Raw genomic sequence first — 20,743 nt, forward strand, 5'->3', positions numbered from 1 at the left:
TAAGGTGCTCCTGATCCGTACCTTCGGTCTCTCCTGCCATGAGCGAGCCGCACGCCTCCTGCACATGGACGGTCTGGGTGACTGCATACCATCCGAGCTAATGAACGATATGCTGGCGCTCATGGACGGCCATAAGCCGTGCCTGTTATTTGAGCAGTTGTTCCTCAAGCAAATGCCAGAGGACATTCGCCTCCTCCTTGCGGGTGAGGATTTCAGCGACCCAAGGGGGGTCGCAGCTAAAGTGGACGTCTTTTGGCAGAGCAAGCAACGTGGAGCAGCCTCCATTGGCCTAGCTGCGACCGTACAGCCCAAAGCCCAGGCCCCGCAATCGAAGCTGTCGAGACCCACGGGGGAAAAGGACGACGCTTCCGAACAATGGTGTTTCTATCACCAAAGATGGGGTTCAGGTGCGCGCCGCTGCCGTCCACCATGTGCCTTCCCGGGAAACACTGGGGCCAGCCGTCGCTAATGGCTACAACGGCTGGCCACCGAGACAGCCTCCTGTACCTCTGGGACCCTCCGGGCAGCACTTCCTGGTAGACACCGGAGCCGAAGTCAGCGTTCTCCCCCCCCGAACATGGACACTCGCAACGCGGTCCCAGGCCCCAAGCTCACTGCTGCAAACGGCATCAGTATTCGAACGTATGGCTCGCGAACCATCCCACTGCATTTCAGGTCCAGCCGTTTCATGTGGACTTTCATGTTGGCAGTGGTGTCACAGTCACCACTAGGGGCAGATTTCCTACGAGCCAACTGCCTCCTGGTCGACCTGAAAGGCCGGCATTTGGTCCATGCCGAGACATTCCAGACTTTCCAGCTCGGAGAAGCCAAGTTACTGGCCCTCCACCTGGATTTCCGTGACCCACTTGGGCAACAAATTCGCCAGGGTGTTGGCAGAATTCCCCTCCATAGTCACCCCACAGTTCTCCAAGGCCGACCCCAAGCACGGCGTGCAGCACCACATCCCCACGCAAAGACCGCCGCTGCACGCCCGAGCTTGCAGGCTCCCACCCAACAAGCTCCACCTCACCGAGGAGGAGATGGGAATCGTACGCCGCTCAGACAGCCCGTGGGCATCCCCGCTGCACATGGTGCCCAAGTCCGCAGGAGGGTGGAGGCCCTGCGGAGACTACCAATGGCTCAACAATGCCACATCCGCCAACAGATACCCGGTGCCCAACATCCAGAACTTCACAGCGAACCTGCACGGAGCGACCATCTTCTCGAAGATCAACCTGGTCCAGGGATACCATCAGATCCCAGTGCACCCCGACGACGTGCCCAAGACAGCCCTCATCACCCCGTTCGGCTTGTTCAAATTCCTGAGGATGCCGTTTGGCCTCAAGAATGTAGCCCAAACTTTCCAAAGACTCATGGACTCGGTGGGACGCAGCCTGGATTTCGGTTTCATTTACTTGGATGATATCCTGGTGGCCAGCAGTTCACGCCAAGAACACGTGGCACATTTGCGCCAGCTCTGCCAACGCCTAAGTGACCACAGCCTGGCAGTCAACCCAGCAAAGTGCCAGTTCGGGCTGACAGAGATCAACTTCTTGGGCCACAGGGTTAACCGGCAAGGCGCAGTTCCCCTACCGGACAAGGTCCGAGCCATCCACCAGTTCCCTAAGCCCAGCACGGTCAAGGGCCAGCAGGAGTTCATAGGGATGGTCAACTTTTATCATCGGCTCGTGCCAGTGGCGGCACGTATCATGAGACCCTTGTTCAGACCGATGGCCGGCAAGGCCAAAGAGGTGGCATAGGACGTGGAGTCCATGGAGGCATTCGAGTGGGCCAAGGAGGTGCTGGCAAAGGCGACCCTACTAGTACACCTGAGAGTTGACGTACCCATGGCACTCACAATCGATGCTTCCGACATGGCTGTTGGCGGAGTCCTAGAGCAACTTGTCGAGGGCCAGTGGCAACCACTCGCTTTCTTCAGCCAGCACCTACGACCACCAGAGGTGAAGTACAGTGCTTTCGACAGAGAGTTGCTAGTGCTCTATCTGGCTGTCTGGCATTTCCAGTATTTCCTCGAGGGAAGGGAGTTCACTGTCTACATGGACCACAAGCCCCTCACCTTCGCACTGGCCAAGATATCGGACCCATGGTCGGCTCGGCAGCAGAGGCACCTGTCCTTTATTTCAGAGTTTACCACGGATGTCTGCCACATTGCGGGGAAGAACAACGTCGTCGCCAACACACTGTCCTGCCCCTGCCTCCACTCAGCTGGCACAGTCCTCAGGGATAGACTATGCAGCACTGGCTGAAGCACAACAGTCGGACACCGAGATCCTGGCTTACTGCACTGCCGTTTCGGGACTCCAGCTGGAGGATGTCCCCATCAGCCCAGCAGCGATTCGACTCCTGTGCGATGTGTCTACCAGCAGACCCCAACCCGTGGTACCAGCAGAACGGAGGCGACGGGTGTTCGACGCACTGTACGGCCTGGCCCACCTGTCCATCCAGGCATTCATCAAACTAGTAGCGGACAGATTCGCCTGGCATGGTTTGCGCAAGCAGATCAGACACTGGGCCAGGACCTGCGTACACTGCCAGACCGCCAAAGTCCAGCAGCACGTGAAGGTTCCCCTCCAGCAGTTCCAACCGACGCACAGGAGGTTCCAACACATCCACATGGACATTGTTGGCCCCCTGCCAGTCTCCCGGGGCGCCAAGTACATCTTTACCATGGTCGACAGGTTCACCAGATGGCCGGAAGTTGTACCGCTTGCAGACACGTCCACTGAGTCCTGCGCCAGGACGCTCATCGCAAACTGGATCGCCAGGTTCAGCCTCCCTACGGACATCACCTCCGACAGGGGAGCACAGTTCACGTCTGGTTTGTGGACAGCACTGGCGCAGCTCCTGGGCACCCAGCTGCACCACACCACAGCGTACCATCCTCAGTCCAAAGGTTTGGTCGAGCAGTTCCACCAGCATCTCAAGTCGGCCTTAATGGCGCGCCTCAGGGGCCCCAGCTGGACGGATGAGTTTCCCTGGGTTTTACTGGGCATCCGCACAGCCCCGAGGAAGACCTGGGCACCTCCTCGGCGGAATTGGTCTACGGCGCTCCCCTGATGGTCCCGGGTGAGTTCGTACCAGGGGCCTGAGGTCTGGAGGAAACTCCAGCAGAGGTGCTCACGAGGCTGCGGGACAAGGTAGGGACCCTGGCACCGGTCCCGACCTCCAGGCATGGTCCCACGCCAGCCTTCACCCCTAAAGACCTCTGGGACTGTGAGTACATTTTTATTCGCAGGGGCATGCACAAGTCACCTCTACAGCCATACGAAGGACCCTTCAAAGTGATCCGGCACAACAGATCTATGGGTGTTGTGGAGGTGGGTGGCCGGGAAGAGACCTCTACGGTGGACCGCCTCAAACCGGCACATTTGGACATTGGTCAGCCAGTGAGGGTACCCACACCGCGCCAGTGTGGCCGGCCACCCGGGCAAGCCACACGGACTGGGGGCTCCACTCCCCTGATAGACGCTTCGGGGGCGGGGGGGGGGGGGGTTGGTGTGTGGCGGCCACACATGTGGGGCTCAAACCGCCATCAGGAGCCACAGGCGCACGCGTGGAAATGCATTTTGAACTACCCGTGCAGGGCGGACCTTCCAGGAACGGTCTGATGTCACATCCACCCCGCGGATCGCGAGGATTTTTGGGTAGAGATTTTGGCACGCTTTTTGGTTTGGAAGTAAAGAGTCTTGAGTTCAGCACTCGCTGCCTCCATGTCATTCTTCCTAGTGCGTTGCATCTGGCTACAAGCTATTATTTCTGTTGGGGTCTTCTGATAGTCTTATGGGTGTCGGAGAGAAAGAATGAACAGGGAAGATAACAGATAGATGCACTGAGATGTTGAAGCATGCCTAGTATAAGACTATTCAGCGAAGAGATATTTAAAGGTTGGAACACCCAACTTGTTAGTTGTACTTAGATAAATGTTCCTTTTGTTGGGATGGAGGATGAGCTGCAAAAATACAGACGTTATCTATAGCTCTTCCACAGAAATCACTCAATCACAATCTCTACATTTCTTATGTACCTTTAGTTGAAACAAGTACAAAAGATGCTTAATTCCCCGCTGAATCGTTGAACTACTGTTGCTCGGTGCAATTTTCATTACGCCTCACCCAGGGGCACAGCATTTCACGATGTAGAAAGAGGCCACTTTACCTGAGTCACCTTTCAATGACCTAATCACTTTATCCAATTTTCGCTAAATTTTCCTTGTTGACAACAATTATTGTTTTTACAACTATTGCCGCCTTGACCTTCTAAACACTCAAGCCCCACTCCAGAGACATGCCTGAGACACTGAAATCTGCAATTGCAGGTGGCATGTCAATGCAGTGTTTCAGGAATGTCTCTCTTCTCTCCAGTGGATGTAAAGCAATGGTGCACAATTCTCTTGTGTGGAAGGCCAGACTGACAATTTGAATCATTTCTGAGGTTTGGTAACAATCTAATTTTCATATTTAAAGTCCCCATCAGTTGATCGGCTTTTGGTCCAATTTGATTGGCATTTTATCTCAGATTTTAAGATATACATCAAATATAGTGCACAGAGATATAAGTTGGAAAGCTGGCATTGCTTATTTTCAAGTTTTTATTTTTAAAACTCTCTTCAGTTTTCTCTTTTTACCACCTCTCTGAATTGTATTTAGCCTCTTGTACCTATATTCATTCTTTACTGAATGATCATCTAGTTTTTCATAGTGACAGGATTAATATCTGGAAATTAGTTAAATGCATTTGAGATTTTAAATGGAAAAATATTCTGATATCCTTAAGTGCCGACATCCAATGAAATAATTACTTCAGTATTATGTTTCTTAATCTTAGATCAAGCATACAAGTTGTTTTTAGTTTAACAATTTTCAATAAAACAACATCTTCCTATCCATCTGCTTCATCTGCAAAATGTTACACTTTCAACAAGGATGCTTGCATCGAATGATATAGTTTCTTACAGGACAAGTTTGTTTGCCCCTTGCAGTTAACATCCTACCCAACCTTACTTCAATTGAAATCAATCAAATCCAAGGTAATCACACAGATGACTTAATCACTAATCTGAAAATTTTCCCAACTACAGCACAGTCTGCAAATTGTATGTTCCAATTTTGTGTCATGTGTTCTGCACATGGAAGCGAGCTCTTTTGTCTTTTAGACTTTGTTGAATGCACAATATCTCAGCTGTCCATCACATTTCTTTACAGGAAGAGCAGTCATTATCTTTAATTTTTCAGAAGTATGGCAATTGATACTGGACTAACTGCATTCTAACTGCAGCTTAACCAACAATGAATGAATACACTTATTAAGTTACAGTATGACACTGTTTACTTGCACTCTGAAGCAGTTTATCAATGAATTCTTAAAGATTTTCAAATTCTCCCTTCTACCCATGGGACACTTCAGAAAAACATTAGGTGCATGAGCAGATTGAGCTTCCCTATGAAACCAAATCCAAAGTTTCTTCATGCATTATGGATAGGGTAGCCTACCAGTGATATTTCTTAACGCAGGTCCTCCCCTGGTTACGGCAGGGCTCCATTCCTGTGAACTGTTCATAACCCAGACAGTTCGCAAATAGGAGATGTAGCGAACCGAGTTCCCAGGTGGCAGAAAATGCCTGCAGCCCCACAGCAGCTGGCAAATCCATTCTGCCAGTCTGCCAAATGCTTGTATGTATGGGCTGAATATAAATTGGGTGTTTGTAATCTGGGAGGACCTGTAATGGCGTAATTGCATGACATCCCATCTATTCTGAAAGGCAGCAAAGCCACACCTTTGAAATGTTAACACAAAGCTCAGACTCGTATTTATTTATAAGGAAAATAAGCATGTACAAAATTGGACTTATATACTATAGAAAATGATCACGAGAGCCCAGAAACCAAACTCTTCCTTCTCACCTCTTGTAGATATTACAATGTCACCAAGATCCTCCAGGACAAAAAATTAGGGACCTGAAAACCCACTGATGGCCTTATATTAGATTAAGAATCCTTTTTTTAAGTAAAGGCAGGCCCTCTCAGTTTATTAGTTATACACTTGCCTCAATGAAATCACATTTTGTCTGGCTTCCTGACAGTTACCTGCACTAAGCACTTTCTCTACACTGATTTATATTTTTCATATTTTTAACTGCAGAATCAATGGCAATCTGAAAACTAGAAAACAGTGAGATTTGGAAAACTTACAAAAAGGCAACAAATGTTTTAATTTGAAAAATGCTCAATGAATGGAAGATTGTTTGTGGCTCCTAATTGGTAAACATCTGTGGTTTCGGAGTGCTCATTGAACCCTTTCACAAGTTACTTCGGATTTTCCATTTTCTCTTATACAAGTGACCATTTTTTGTATACTGGTTCCACTGCATCTAACAATCAATTTATTGAGTCTTTTCTATACAGTTTAACTGCATTTCAAAGTTTCACAGCTTGGCATTAAGAAATGTCTCAACTCTATTCTAACTGGTAGACCTCTTATTCCAGAGCCTCTAGACAGGGAAACACTCACCATTGGCTAACAAGCTCCTTAAACATTAACACAGGAGAAAATTACAAGTGCTGGGAATCAAATAAAAACAGAAAATGCTGGAAATACTCCAAAGGTGAGAGAACGTCTACTAAGAATGAAACATAATTTATATACGAGATTAATAATGGCTGGATGAGGGCTGTTTATTGTATAGAACCGAGTCATTCATCAGCAAACTAACACTTGTCAGCTGGCATCCTGAAGAACAAAGATAACTTGGAATAAAAGCTATCAGCTCCAGGGTATTTATCTACTTTTAGTTCTATTAATTCCTCCTTCTGGTTCTTTACCTCTACTGATACACTTATAGTAATTTCTTTAAGGAAATAGAGTTCACATTAATGAGCTGAATTTCAAAGATAAAAATCTCTCGATGAGAATGTACAAAATGATACAGAGTTAAATAGATCATACAGTGGAATATGTGGGTCAGAATAGCATGGGAGAAAGATTTTGAATCATGGAACATTGTCAAGTATGGCAGAAAGTAGATGGACTCTATATAAATCAGGCTGAAACTAGTGTTTTATGAAATGAACAATCGAAGTTGTAGGTTAAAGCAATATGAGTGGGGATTTGATTGAGGGAAATATAGGAAACAAAAACTCAAATCAATAGAGCATTATGGTAATTTACAGCCAGATTGCAAGAATTTGTAAAATCTCATTGTCTCCTTACTCTTTTCATTACGTTGTCATTTCTGGTGTGATCAGATGCTAAGTATTCTCCGGCTAAGAGGACTGTGGCTGTGTAATATATTCAAGACAGAATGATAGCTACTTGGATATTAAGGGAATTGAGGGATATACCATTATTACACAAGCCATGACCTCCTTAGCATGAGGGTTATATGGCTGACACCTGCTTCTCCTCGTGTTCTTGCACTCACAATCTGCGTGTAATTCTCCACACCACATAATGGGTTTGAATCTTTGATTCAAAATTTCCTCTCGCCTGAATCCCCAGCGAACCTGCTTAAATTTAAAGCCATTTCTGAATCTGATTAATCCAGTTTAAGTGGAGGTTATCCCAATACAAAAGCATTCTCCATTACTCATACTTGCATTAGTTCCATGATCCAAAAACGTCTCCTGCATCATTCTGCCCGTGTATTCTGTCCCATTTGCCCCGATACTAAATCCTAATCTGGAGATTACTACTTTTGAAAATCTGTTTCTTAATTTGTACACTAGTTCTTAAGTTCCCTTAGCAGAACCTTACCCCTAATTCTTGCTATGTCATTGGTCTCTTCATGGACCACAGCAACTGACGTGCCCAGCTATGCTCCAAGTTCTTTTCCAAACAGGGACAGGTGCAATTAACTGTTTGTTCACAATGACAAAGGTTTGGAACCCTGCTGTTTGGTGCCTTGTCCTTAACTGAGGATACTCAAGAAAAAAAGGGACATCCTTCAAAAAGAAGACAATGAAACACCAGCAACAGAGATGGAGCACAGCTTCTTATATTCTCTTGTAGGAAGAGAAACAAGAGTTTCAGGTCAATGACCCTTCTTCAGAGCTGGAGTGTGAAAACAGCTCACAACAACTTAAAATACACTTGTTTTCTCACTTCTCCAAATCTGATGAAAGGCCATTGCCCTGAACCATTAAGTTTGTTTCTCTCTCCACCGAATGCTTCCTGATCTGCCATTTGGAGCTGAAACTCATTACTTAAAATAACTCATTATTTAACAGATGAACCAGACTGAGCTATGATTAGAGGAAATAAGTTTCAAATTTATTAGGAGCAATGGAAGGGTATTATTTTGGCTGGAGGTCTGTGACCAGTGGTGTTCCGCAGGGATTGGTGATGAGGCCTCTGTTTGTGATAATATATAAATGACTTGGGTGAAAATGTAGATGGGTGGGTTAGTAAGTTTGCAAATGATTGGTGGAATCGTGGACAGTGTAGATGGGCTGTCAAAGGATACAGCAGAATATAGATCAGTTACAGATATGGGTGGAGAAATGGCAGATGGAATTTAATCTGAGCAAGTGTGAGGTGTTGCACTCTGGGAGGTCTAATGCAAGGAGAATTTATATAGTTAATGGCAGGACCATTGAACAGTATTGATGTTCAGAGGGATCTTGGGCTCCAAGTCCATAGCTCACTGAAAGGGGCAACCAAGTAGATAGGGTGGTAAAGAAGGCATATGGCATGCTTGCCTTCATTGGTCGGGGCATTGAGTACAAGAGTCAGAAAGTCATGTTGCAGCTATATGAAAACTTTGGCTAGGCTGCAGTTGAAGTAGTATGTGTGATTCTGGTTGCCCCATTACAATAAGAAAGTGGAGGCTTTGGAGAGAGTGCAGAAGACATTTACAAGGATGCTGCCTGGACTGGAGGGTATGAGCTATAAGTAGAGATTGGACAAACTTAGGTGTTTTCTCTGGTACGTCAGAGGCCTAGGGGAGACCTGATAGAAGTTTATAAGATTATGGGAGAGATAGATAGGGTAGAAAGTCAGAATATTTTTCCTATGGTTGAGGGCATGCATTCAAGGTGAGAGGGGGAAGTATAAAGGAGATGGGCAGGGCAAGTTTTTTAAAAAATATATACACAGAGTGCGAGGTGCCTGGAGAGGGCTGCCGGGGGAGTGGTGAAAGCAGATATGATAGTAGCTATTAGATAGACACATGAATATGCAGGGAGTGGAGGGATATGGATCACGTACAAGCAGAAGAGAATTATTTTACTTCAGCATCATGTTTTGCACAGACCTTGCAGACTGAAGGGCCTTTTTCCTGTGTTGAATTACTCAAGTTGTGTGCCTTTTGAGAAGCTAACTCCAAATCCAAAGGTAAACAATGAGTTCAAAAGATGTTGATTATTCAGCAACCAGTAAAATACACCAACTGTTAAGTGTTATGCAATTAAGAATTAAATGCACTTCCAAGTACTAAAGATTTCAACACTGAAGTAGGAATTGAGGCCAATATCTGATGAAAGGGATTTGTTTCTTCATGAAGTTCTAATTTAAATGTTATTTATGTGCATAGGTACGATTCCTGGCTCACACAATTCTACAAACATTTTAATTAGTTATACATTTCACATGGGAATATTCTGAAGGTAACTATTTTGCTCATGCACCACAGGCAATCGTGCAGATTGTAGGTGGATAAGCATTGCTATAAAAATACTTCCACAGGACCAAGAATAAATCTGCAGGGCAACAGAACAGATTTTGCACAAGGCAAAAAATAAATGCTGCATTTTCACAGGTTTAACAGGAAATGTTGCTGACTATCCTGTATCTGGTTAAAATAAATGATTTTTGTTTAGAACAGGAACATTTTTATGCTAGCAATAGAACAGGATTCTGTGCTTACTAATTCAAATTTAAATCGAAATCTCCCTTCACCACAACACTCAATGGCTTAATCATTAAATTATCCTGATTCCAGTGGATGGCAGTATACTTCTTCTCTCTTCCTGTAGCCTTAAGCTTTGATTTTAATTTCCAGTATCTAAGTTTCAAAAACCTCAGCAATTAATTCAATTAACTGTAGGTATTTTTAAAAAAAAATGATTTTAGGAGCTGACAAATGTACATCATTATCCTCTCTCCACCAATTCTTCTTTAAAAAGTCTTGCTGAGGCTAAATGTGTGTCCAGACCAATAAAAAAAAGATATTCACATAATTGGCCCTTTACATTTATGGAGATTATTACTGATGGTCAACATCAACAAAGGTTGGCAGGCTCCAATGCAGCTATGAAGATATTGAGATAATAAAATTATGTTCTTAGATGACTCGGATGCACCAACCCCCATTAATGAGAAACAATAAATAACAAAGGAATTAGCATGCTTTTGCACTATTGGACCTTACATGATGTGAAAATAAAACACCACTCTCATCTGAGCTACCAAATTAATAATTAGATCTACCAAATTCACTGTTTGAACTTTCTCACCATTTTAACTCAGTGGAATATTTGCAGATACTTTCTTTCAAAGATCAGACACAATTCTATCTATATTACACAAATACTTTTAAGCTTTTGAAATTGTAAAATAATTATGCAAAATTTATCTCATGTCCATTTCCTATTGCAAAGTAAAGGCAATATAGACAGCAGTGATGATGTTGATGTTTTAGATTTAAAGACTGAAGGACATGTTCCATGTCCTTCAGAAAGTTGAGAACTTACACGGCACGTGGATTCAAAGATAGATTCTTGACTGATGCTGAGGTAATACTGGACTGTAGAAGTTGCCTATTATGGATCAGGTATAGGGCAGAAGAGACTCTGCTTTTGAAATAGATGCAAAATATCCCAAGGACATTTTCAAAATGGCAGTTTTTCCAGAAACAAAAATAAATTAGCATCATTTATCCAAGTTGTGTTCCTGGGCCTTGAATTATCTCTGAGGTTTTCCAACTACTACTTCTGATATAATTTGGATCACATGTAAAATACTGCACAATGCAATTTCTTTGAAGTATTTCTCCACTACAAAAATTTTATGTACTGTTAACATTACAAATTAATATGCAGGCTGCTGCAAATTGATAATAATTGCAAATCTTAACAAAATAGTTCTGAATACTGAAGGTCAAATATTCAACAATTCAGTGGTTATTGAATTCCAAGATTTTGGTTTTTATTGTGCAATATTTAAGACCAAAACCAATTCTGACTGTTTAGTTCCTGTTGGCAATATTATTGTGAATAGAGATAGAGGCTTAAGTATTTCTTAAGACCAGGACAGTCAGTCAGAACTCCAGGGATAAATCTTAATTTAAAAATTCGCGGCAGCGCACAGGACAATGTATTAGAATCATAACTGCACAGTAAGGAAATGGATGCTTCTGCCCATTACATCCACCCTGACACTTTCTGCCCGTCTACATTAATTCCATTTGCCAGCATTAGGTCTGTACCCTTCTATGCCTTGCCTATTTAAGTGCCTGTTTAAATATACCTTAAACATAGTGATTGTATCTGATTCCACCACCTCCTCTGGCAGCGTGTTCTAAATACTAAACATTCACTGTGCAAAATAAAAATCATCTCAAATTCCCTTTAAAACTCCTCCTTCCCACCTTAAACCCATGTTCTCCTATTTTTGGGAAAAATATTTTTTTTATCAACCCTACCTATGCCTCTAGTAATTTTATATACCTTTATCAAGTCATGCCCTCAGCCTTCTTTGCTCCAGGGAAAACAAATGCAGCCTATCCAATCCAGGGGACATCCTGGTGGATCACCCCCCTCCAGCACAACTACATCCTTCCTGTAGTGTGGTGACCAGAACTGCAGGGAATATTATAAGTGCAGTCTAACCAGCATTTTGTAAAGTTGCAACATAATGTCCAACTTTTATATTCTATGCCCCGACTTTATGAAGATAAACATGCCATATTCCTCCTTCACTAACCTATCTACTTGTGTTGCCACTTTCAGGGAACTACGTACTTGAACCCCAAGGTTCATCAACATTCCTTAGCACCCTACCATTTACTGTACATGTCCTATCCCAAAATGCACACTCATCGGGATTAAATTCCATCTGTCAACATTTCAACCAATTTTCCATCTGATAAATATCCTGCCATATCCTCAGACAACCTTCCTTGCTATCCACACCACCACCAATTTTCATCTTTCGCAAACCTACCAATCATACAGCTTACTATCTTTGGAAATGCATCATTGGTTTGTGACTGAATATCACATCTTCACCCAAGAAGCAATGGATTAGAATTATGAGTGCATGTTTAAAAATACATTGCATCACTACACCATATCTTGATGGACAACAAAAAGCTATTTCCAAATTACAATTTAAAAATTAATTTAAAAAAACATGGTGGGTGGGGAAAAAGCTGTAACTGTAACACATCTGGGCTGGTTAATATTTGTGCAGTATCACAAAAAATGCTTCTGTTCGTTGCTAGTTGGATTTTTTTCTAACCACAAGAAAGGTGAGACCACAGTAGTATTCCAGAGAATCATACAGCACTAAAACAGGCCCTTTCGGCCCAACGCCAACTGTAACTCTCATCTACGCTAATCCCATTTGCCTGTGTTAAGCCTGTATCCCTCTATGTGCTTCCTATCCAAGTACCTGTCCAAGCATCTTTTAAAAGTTATAATTGTATCTGCCTCTACCAGCTCTTGGCAGCTCGCTCCAGGTATTCGCCATCCTCTGAAAAACATCAGATCTTCTCCCTTCTCACCTTAAACCTGTGCCCTAGACTCCCCTGCCCTGCAAAAAAGATTCTATCTATCCTATCTATGCCCTTATAATTTTATAAACCTCTACAAAGCTACCCATTAGCTTCCCACTTTCCAGTGAGAATAAACCCAGCTTATCCAATCTCTCCTTATAACTACAGTCTTCCATTCCAGGAAACACCCTGGTGAATCTCTTCCACACTCATTCTAATGCTACCACATCCTTCCTGTAGTGTGGTGACCAAAACTGTACACAATATCGATGCGCATTCTAACAAAACTGAAACATACCCCAACTCTTAGACACAATGCCCATGGCCCCTATATACTCATGACTGCATGGCCAGATTCTGCTCTAATTCCATCTACAAGTTTGCAGATGATACCACCATAGTAGGCCGCATCACAAATAACGATGAGTCGGAGTACAGGAAGGAGATAGAGAGCTTAGTGACATGGTGTCATGACAACAACTTTTCCCTTAATGTCAGTAAAAGAGCAGGTCATTGACTTCAGGAAAGGGGGTGGTGTACATGCACCTGTCTACATCAATGGTGCTGAGGTCGAGAGGGCTGCGAGCTGCAAGTTCCTTGGAGTGAACGTCACCAATAGCCTGTCCTGGTCTAACCACATAGGTGCCACAGCCAAGAAAGCTCACCAGCACCTCTATTTCCTCAGGAGGCTAAAGAAATTTGGCACAACCCCTTTGACACTCACCAACTTTTATCGATGCACCGTAGAAAGCATCCTATTTCGATGCATCATGGCTTGGTATGGCAACTGCTTTGCCCAGGACCGCAAGAAACTGCAGAGAGATGTGGACACAGCCCAGCACATCATGGAAACCAGCCTCCCCTCCATGGACTCTGTCTAGACCTCTCGCTGCCTTGATGAAGCAACCAGCATAATCAAAGACCCCACCCACTGGGGTCATTCTCTCTTCTCCCCTCTCCCATCAGGCAGAAGAATCAGGAGCCCGATGGTACATAACACCAGGCTCAAGGACAGCGTCTATCCCACTGTGATAAGACTATTGAATGGTTCCCTTATACGATGAGATGGACTCTTGACCTCACAATCTACCTTGTTATGACCTTACACCTTATTGTCTACCTGCAATGCACTTCCCTGTAGCTATGACACTTTACTCTGTATCCTGTTATTGTTTTTACCCTGTACTACCTCAATGCACTGTGTAATGAATTGACCTGTACGATCGGTATGCAAGACAAGTTTTTCACTGTACTTCGATACAAGTGACAATAATAAACTAATACCAATACCTATGAAGGCAAGCATAACAAATGCCTTTTTCTTTATCCTAGCCACCTGCATTGCCACTTACAGGGACCTATGGACTTGCATCCCAAGGTCTCTCTGTACATCAACACTCCGAAGGTCCCTGCTATTTACTCGATACATCTTATCTGAATTTGACCTCCCAAGTGTATTAGCTCGCACTTGTCTGGATTAAATACCATCCCTCACCACTCCACGCAACTTTCTTGCTGTATCCTTAGACAACCTTCTTCACTATCTAGAACTCCACCAATTTTCATACCACCTGCAAACTTACTAATCAGATCACCAACATTCTCATCCAAGTCATTTACATATATTACAAACAACGGAATTGGACTCATGATCATGAAATGAGTCCCAAAACAGTATAACAACACTCAATTCATTTAATTAAATAGTCTGGCACTAAAAGAACTAGTATAACCAACTGAGGACTATAAAAGTAGCAAAATGTTGTTAAAATCCACCGAGTACTTTAACGATATTTTGGGTGACGTCTGCTTTCCTTATCTGCTTAGACATTATTTTGGGCCCACAACAGTATAATTGATACTCAATGCCCTGCAAAATGGTCTCACAACACTTCATGGGATAGATGTAGAACAGATCTAGAAGCTCAAAGCTGGGTACACAGATGCAGCACATTGCTATTGTACCACAATCTGTATCTAAACAGCTTGGCTTTTCCCTCACTCTAATAGTACAATCAATTCAATGGACCAGCCTTGGTTCAGTGAGTATAGTAGAGCATTCCAAAAACACCAAAAGATGCATCTAAAACTGAATGCTTGCCTTGGAAAGCTACATATCAAGCAGTGGAAGCAATATGCTATAGGCAGTGTTAAACAATCTCACAACTGACACATCAAGTCAAAGGTCCGCAGTCCTGTCAAACCCCGATATAAATGGCGGTGGCCAATATTAAACAATTAACAAGAAGTGGATCCAGCAACATGCCTATCATGGCAAGCAAAAGATAAATCTGAAAGATTTCAGTAGTAAATGCCCAGTAGATGACGTGTCACTTAAGTCAGTCTCAGTCAATTCAATTCATCCATGAAATATCAAGAAATGTAATTTTAAAAAATTGTACTGTGCTTCATTGTAATATTTCAGGTAGCCACAGACAGATAGGTCAAACTGGGAGTGGGATGGTGAATTAACTTGGCAGACAACACGAAGTTCATGGTCACCCCTGTGAACAGAAGATAGGTGCTCTGCAAAGCGGTCACCCAATCTGTGTTTTTGTTTTCTCCAATGTAAAGGAGACCATATTGTGAACAATGAATGCAGTACACTAGATTGAAGAAAATGTAAGCAAATTGCTGCCAAAAGAATATTTTGGGACCCTGGATGGTGGGAAGGGAAGAATAACTATACAGATATTGCATCTCCTATGGCTGCATGGGAAAGTGCTATGGTTGTTAGGGATAGAAGAGCTGACCAATAATTCATGAAGGAAACAATCCCTCAGAAATACTGAAAGAGGGGAGGGGAAGACACGTCTGGTGGTGGAATTCTAATCAAAGACCCCACCCACCCGGGTCATTCTCTCTTCTCTCCTCTTCCATCAGATAGAAGATACAAGAGCCTGAAGGCATATATCACCAGGCTTAAGGACAGCTTCTATCCCACTGTGATAAGACTATTGAACAGTTCCCTTATACGATGAGATAGACTCTGACCTCACGATCTACCTTGTTGTGACCTTGCACCTTATTGCACTGCACTTTCTCTGTGGCTGTGACACTTTACTCTGTACTGTTATTGTTTTTACCTGTACTACCTCAATGCACTTTGTACTAACTCAATGTAACTGCACTGTGTAATGAATTGACCTGTACGATCGGCATGCAAGACAAGTTTTTCACTGCACCTCGGTACAAGTGACAATAATAAACCAATACCAATCTTGTTACAGCTGGTGGATATTGTCAAACATGATCTGTTTCTTCCTGAACCATGGCTTTCCCTCTACCATAATTGACAGAGCCTTTGACCAGATCTCAACTATTTTCTGCACCTCTGCTTTCACCCCCTCGTCCTAGACAGAGCAAAGATAGAACTCCTCTAAACTATTTTCAGCTGTTTGAGGACGTAAAACACACGGTGGATAAAGAACAAGCAGACACAAGATATTTGGATATCCAGAAGACATTTGTTAATGTTTGCACAAGGGGTTCAGCGTAATGGCATGGGATGGGGAGTGGCCAACCAACAGAAAACACACAGTCAGGATAAATCAAGTCATTTTTGGATTGGCAATGGGTAAATAGTGCAGCGCCACAAGAATCAGTGCTTGGTTAGCAGGATGTGCGGAGGATGCAAAGAGTCTGCAACGGAATAAAGATAGTTTTAATGAGTGGGCAAGAGGATGGCAGGTGAAAAAAAGGTGGGGAAATGTGAGGTTATCCACTTTGGAAGGCAGAATGCAAATAATTTAAGTGGACTGAAACTACAAAATATTGCAATAAAAAGGTGGGGGGGGGGGGGGGCCGGTACATGAAACAAAGGACTGGCAGGCAGGTATGTAAATATTTAGGAAAGCTAATGGAATGTCCTTTTCTGCAAGGGTTAAGGAGCGTAATATCAGGGAAGAGTTGATGTAATTTTACAAGGTGCTGGCAAGATCTCATCTGGAGTACTGCATACAGTTTTTTTTCTTCATTTTTAAGAAAGAATATACTTGCATTGGAGGCAGAGAAGGTTCACTAAGCTGATACCTAGGATGAAGGGGTTGATGCAAGAGACATTTTAACAGGCTGGGGCAATACACACTGGAGCTTAGAAGAATGAGCGTTAATCTTATTTAAACTTAAGGATTCTGAGGACAATTCTTGTGGGGTATCCAGAACTAGGGGGCATAGCTCTTCTCATAGGTTAAGAATCTTGGAATTCTCTACCCAGAGAAGTGTGGACCCACAGAATGCATTCAATGTAGAGATGGTAAATATCTGAACTATGAAGAAGTCAAGGGATAATGGAGAAACAATGGGGAAAGTGGTGTTGCGGTCACGATCAGCTGAGTCATTATCTTACTGAATGGCACAGTATGCTTGATTGCATAGTACTTAGCTCCATTCACAGCTCATCAGTGGTCTGTGTTTCTATGCAGGAAGACCTGGTTAACATTCAGGCAAAGGCTTGTAGGGGACTAGGAACATTCATGCAAAGCAGTTATTATTTCTGCACCTGGTGTCTCCTATATAGAGGAGACCAGATCAGGGACATCGAATACACTAAATTAGAAGCACAAGTGAATTGATGTTTCACCTGTAAGGTGTATTTGGGTCCTTGTGGTGAGAAGGGAAGAGGTATAAGGGAAGGTGTCACATCTTGTATGGGGTGGCAATGGAAGGGAAGTGAGCATTGATAGAGATGGAAGAGTGAATCAGAGCATCAGAATGGCTTCTTCTGAAAGGATAGGGAAAAGGCAGATGAGTGTGATGGCATCACATTGAAAGTGGTGGAAATTACATTGAACATACAGGTTGGCATGGTGACGACAATGGGAACCCTTGTGCTGGGTCGGAGGAGAGGCAGCAGCACCATCATCTGCATCACAGTTTCTCTTGATCTTCATCCGATCACAGACATTCCCTAAACTGACTTCTATCTTTTTCTAACATGTTTGATTTCTGAGTTTTCCAAGTTCTGACAGAGAAAGGTCTTCAACCTGACAAGTTAACTTTGTTTCTCCTTCTATACTTCATCTGACATGTGTATTTCTAGTATATTCAGTTTTTCTTTCAGATTTCCAGAATATGCAGTATTTCGTTTTACTGTTCCTTTATTGTCACTGGGTAAATTCCAGGCATTCTGTCCCAACTATGGAATATCTTCCCCAGTACGATTGGAGTAATTCAAGAAGACAGCTCACTACATCTTCAAGGAACTGCCTATCAGTTACACCTACATCACTTGAATAAGAAAACCACACCTTAACTCTCAGATTTTTTTTGATTTAAGCTAGTTTTTATTCTGTGCCGTTCTGCTCGTTAAATTTTGCTGGCAATGTCTCTAGTCACTGTTTCTGAGAACATATCCGGTGCTGTTTTTATATATCCCTTCAGGTTTCCTTTACTTCAGTTACCATTACAACATGCAAGACTGAACAGTGACTTCAGGTGAACTATCTGAATGAGGAGTTAGAGATAAATGATTCATCTGTTTCTAACCAATGGAACACTTAGGCTGACTGATACCCAATGGCAATCAAGCTTAGATCAGTCCAGCTGTCAAGAGAACTTTCAGGACTGAAGTGTCCATGTCTCTGACTCCAATCATTTCTGTGTACAATTCTAAGTATCCTCTAGGACCATGTAGAAGTGATTCTGTTCTTGTTGACACTAGATCATGAATGTCAGTCACCATTTTACTTTGAAGATATTGGAAATGCACCCCAAACCCAACCCTATCCTTCATTAAATATTCAAACAAAAAATCATTCAAGCATGGTCACACAATTGACTATCTTCCTTCCCAGTCCAATAACACTGTGACCTTATTGCTATCCTGATTGGTTTCATGTTAACTCAATAGATCCAGCATTCAGATGGAAGTTCTCTACTCGTGTTGCACTTATTATCAAAACTATTGTTGCAGCTGCTAAAATAAAACGGGTATGTAAAGTGGTGGTATAACTAAACAATAAGAAGTACTTTTACCAAGTTAGCCTTGACATATTTAAATAAAGTTCACCATCTTGTTAAGGATTGCATGATGTAGGCTACTTGAACTGCTACTTGAACAATGGAGAAACTCGAAACTATTCAACACAAAACAGTATATACAAGGGAGTCCTGAAAATGGCCATCTCAACTAACTAATGTTTGCATCATACTTGTTAGTAGAAGAGAATAATACAATTGCTACAGCACAGGATGTGTCTATTTGGTAATTGAGTCCAAGCTGCCTCACTGTTGAGCATTTAGTCTCATTCCACTGCAAATTATTTTCACTCATGTTATCTAAACATTATTTGGAAGACCTGAATGACTTTGTTTCCACTACCCCTACGTGCAGTGAGCTCCAGATCAAAGGTGTGCCTCTCTCCACTTTACCCCATCTAAACCCATCATCAATTTGCAGATCTCTACCAAATATCCTCTCAACCTCTTTAGCAGAGAACAACCCGAGCAAAAACAACAGCCTTAGCATTTCCTTTATTTTGTATTTAAAAATGAACTGCTTTGGAAATTTTGTAAATCTCATAACACCAACATCATTTGTAGTTGCAATTTGAGTAATATTTGACAAGGCATCAACTCATGATTCTCAAGTTAGTGAAACACTGGAAGCCTGAGCCTGCCAATAAATGTTTAAGCAAAGGCTTGTGCTTTTGGGTCAATGTTGCTTTGATTCAGATCTTTAACTATATTTTAAGCAGCAAACAGTAGGTTACTACTTAATAAGGTTAATGAGAATACCACTCAAGTCCACTATTTCACAAAACGCCTTAAAAAAAATCCATGTCCACTTACTTTTGCTTTCTCGAAGTCGAGGTCCTTGCCAATTGTAGTTAATAACCTACATAAACATTCTAATGACTCCTCGTCATGGTTTTTTAGTAGTTTCACAACACAGTCGTGCATGATGGCTTCTGTTAACATTTTAAGTTTGAACAGTTCACCAATAAACTTAATGTTTCCAATGGACCTTCTACGAGCCTTGTCTTTGGATTCTTCTAGCTCATCCTGAAGCCTGGACCTCTCTTCCGTCTGCAGAAGATAGAAAACATGAATTGTCACATATAACAAGTTAAAAGTAAATTGGGAGCTGACAATCAGGTACTTCCAATTTTTCTAGTAATTTGTACTATTTATATTGTATACATAATCCTTGATTTATGAAAGGACTGCATTCCTGTAAAAGATGCTGTTAAAGATAAATTCTGTAAATCAAAAGGTTGGGTGAAATGCATTGTCAGTATTTGATGCAGCTTATTTCAATGACAGCAAGTGGTGAGCTATTCATTATTGTGAAAAGTAGATTTATAAATTAAGGACACACACATACCCTAAAGAGTAAAAAAAATGCTGTTATAAAAACTGAGATAAAAAACATTTGTAATTCAAGGAATGCTTATATTTGACTAAATTTCTCGTTGCAGTTATAAATTATTTATTTTTACTCTTGCTATTGCCATCAAGTTTAAAACCACTTCTAAATACATGTCTTGAATTTGAACGATGCTACTCACTCAAATGTGACATTTAACAAAGCACACATTGCAGGAACTAGCTACTAGCAAATTTGCAAATTAACTTTTATACATTTTACAGCTAAATAACAAACAACAGCTAAAATTGTTCAGAAGCAAAACAAGTTATTTCCAAAGAAAAATGAATACTTTTGGTGAGGGGCATATTTAGTGAGCAACTCGTAACATTTGTCGAAGTCTAATTAAGTTCCTCTCCCCACTGATTATCAAGGAAAATTCCAAATAGTTCTTGCATTGGAGGGATTGGCTGGCCAAATGTATTTTGAAACATCTCAAAAATGCACTAAAAATTTAAAGTTTGAAAGTTGCAACAACAAAGATCAATTCATTCCGGTGAACATATTTTACATTATAACCCAAAGAGCACCAGCTAACCAGATTAAGTGATTAAAAGGAGTGATTTCATATTTCCTGCTACTGTCTCATTCTCTGACAGAGAACTCAGTGTCCCTTGCACTTAATTCTCCCAACATTTCTTCAG

The 20,743-nt window shown here is 42.4% G+C and overlaps 1 protein-coding gene across 1 annotated transcript in view; it reads right to left on the reverse strand.

Moving 5' to 3' along the window:
* The window catches only part of LOC127583306 (eukaryotic translation initiation factor 4 gamma 3-like), a 266,563-nt gene that overhangs the window by 34,799 nt on the left and 211,021 nt on the right, over positions 1-20,743 (reverse strand). Inside the window, 1 exon segment of the mRNA XM_052039146.1 lies at positions 19,523-19,759. Within this exon segment, the coding sequence (XP_051895106.1) occupies positions 19,523-19,759 (237 nt within the window).

Source organism: Pristis pectinata, chromosome 26 (assembly GCF_009764475.1).
Source record: "Pristis pectinata isolate sPriPec2 chromosome 26, sPriPec2.1.pri, whole genome shotgun sequence".
NCBI lineage: Eukaryota > Metazoa > Chordata > Chondrichthyes > Rhinopristiformes > Pristidae > Pristis > Pristis pectinata.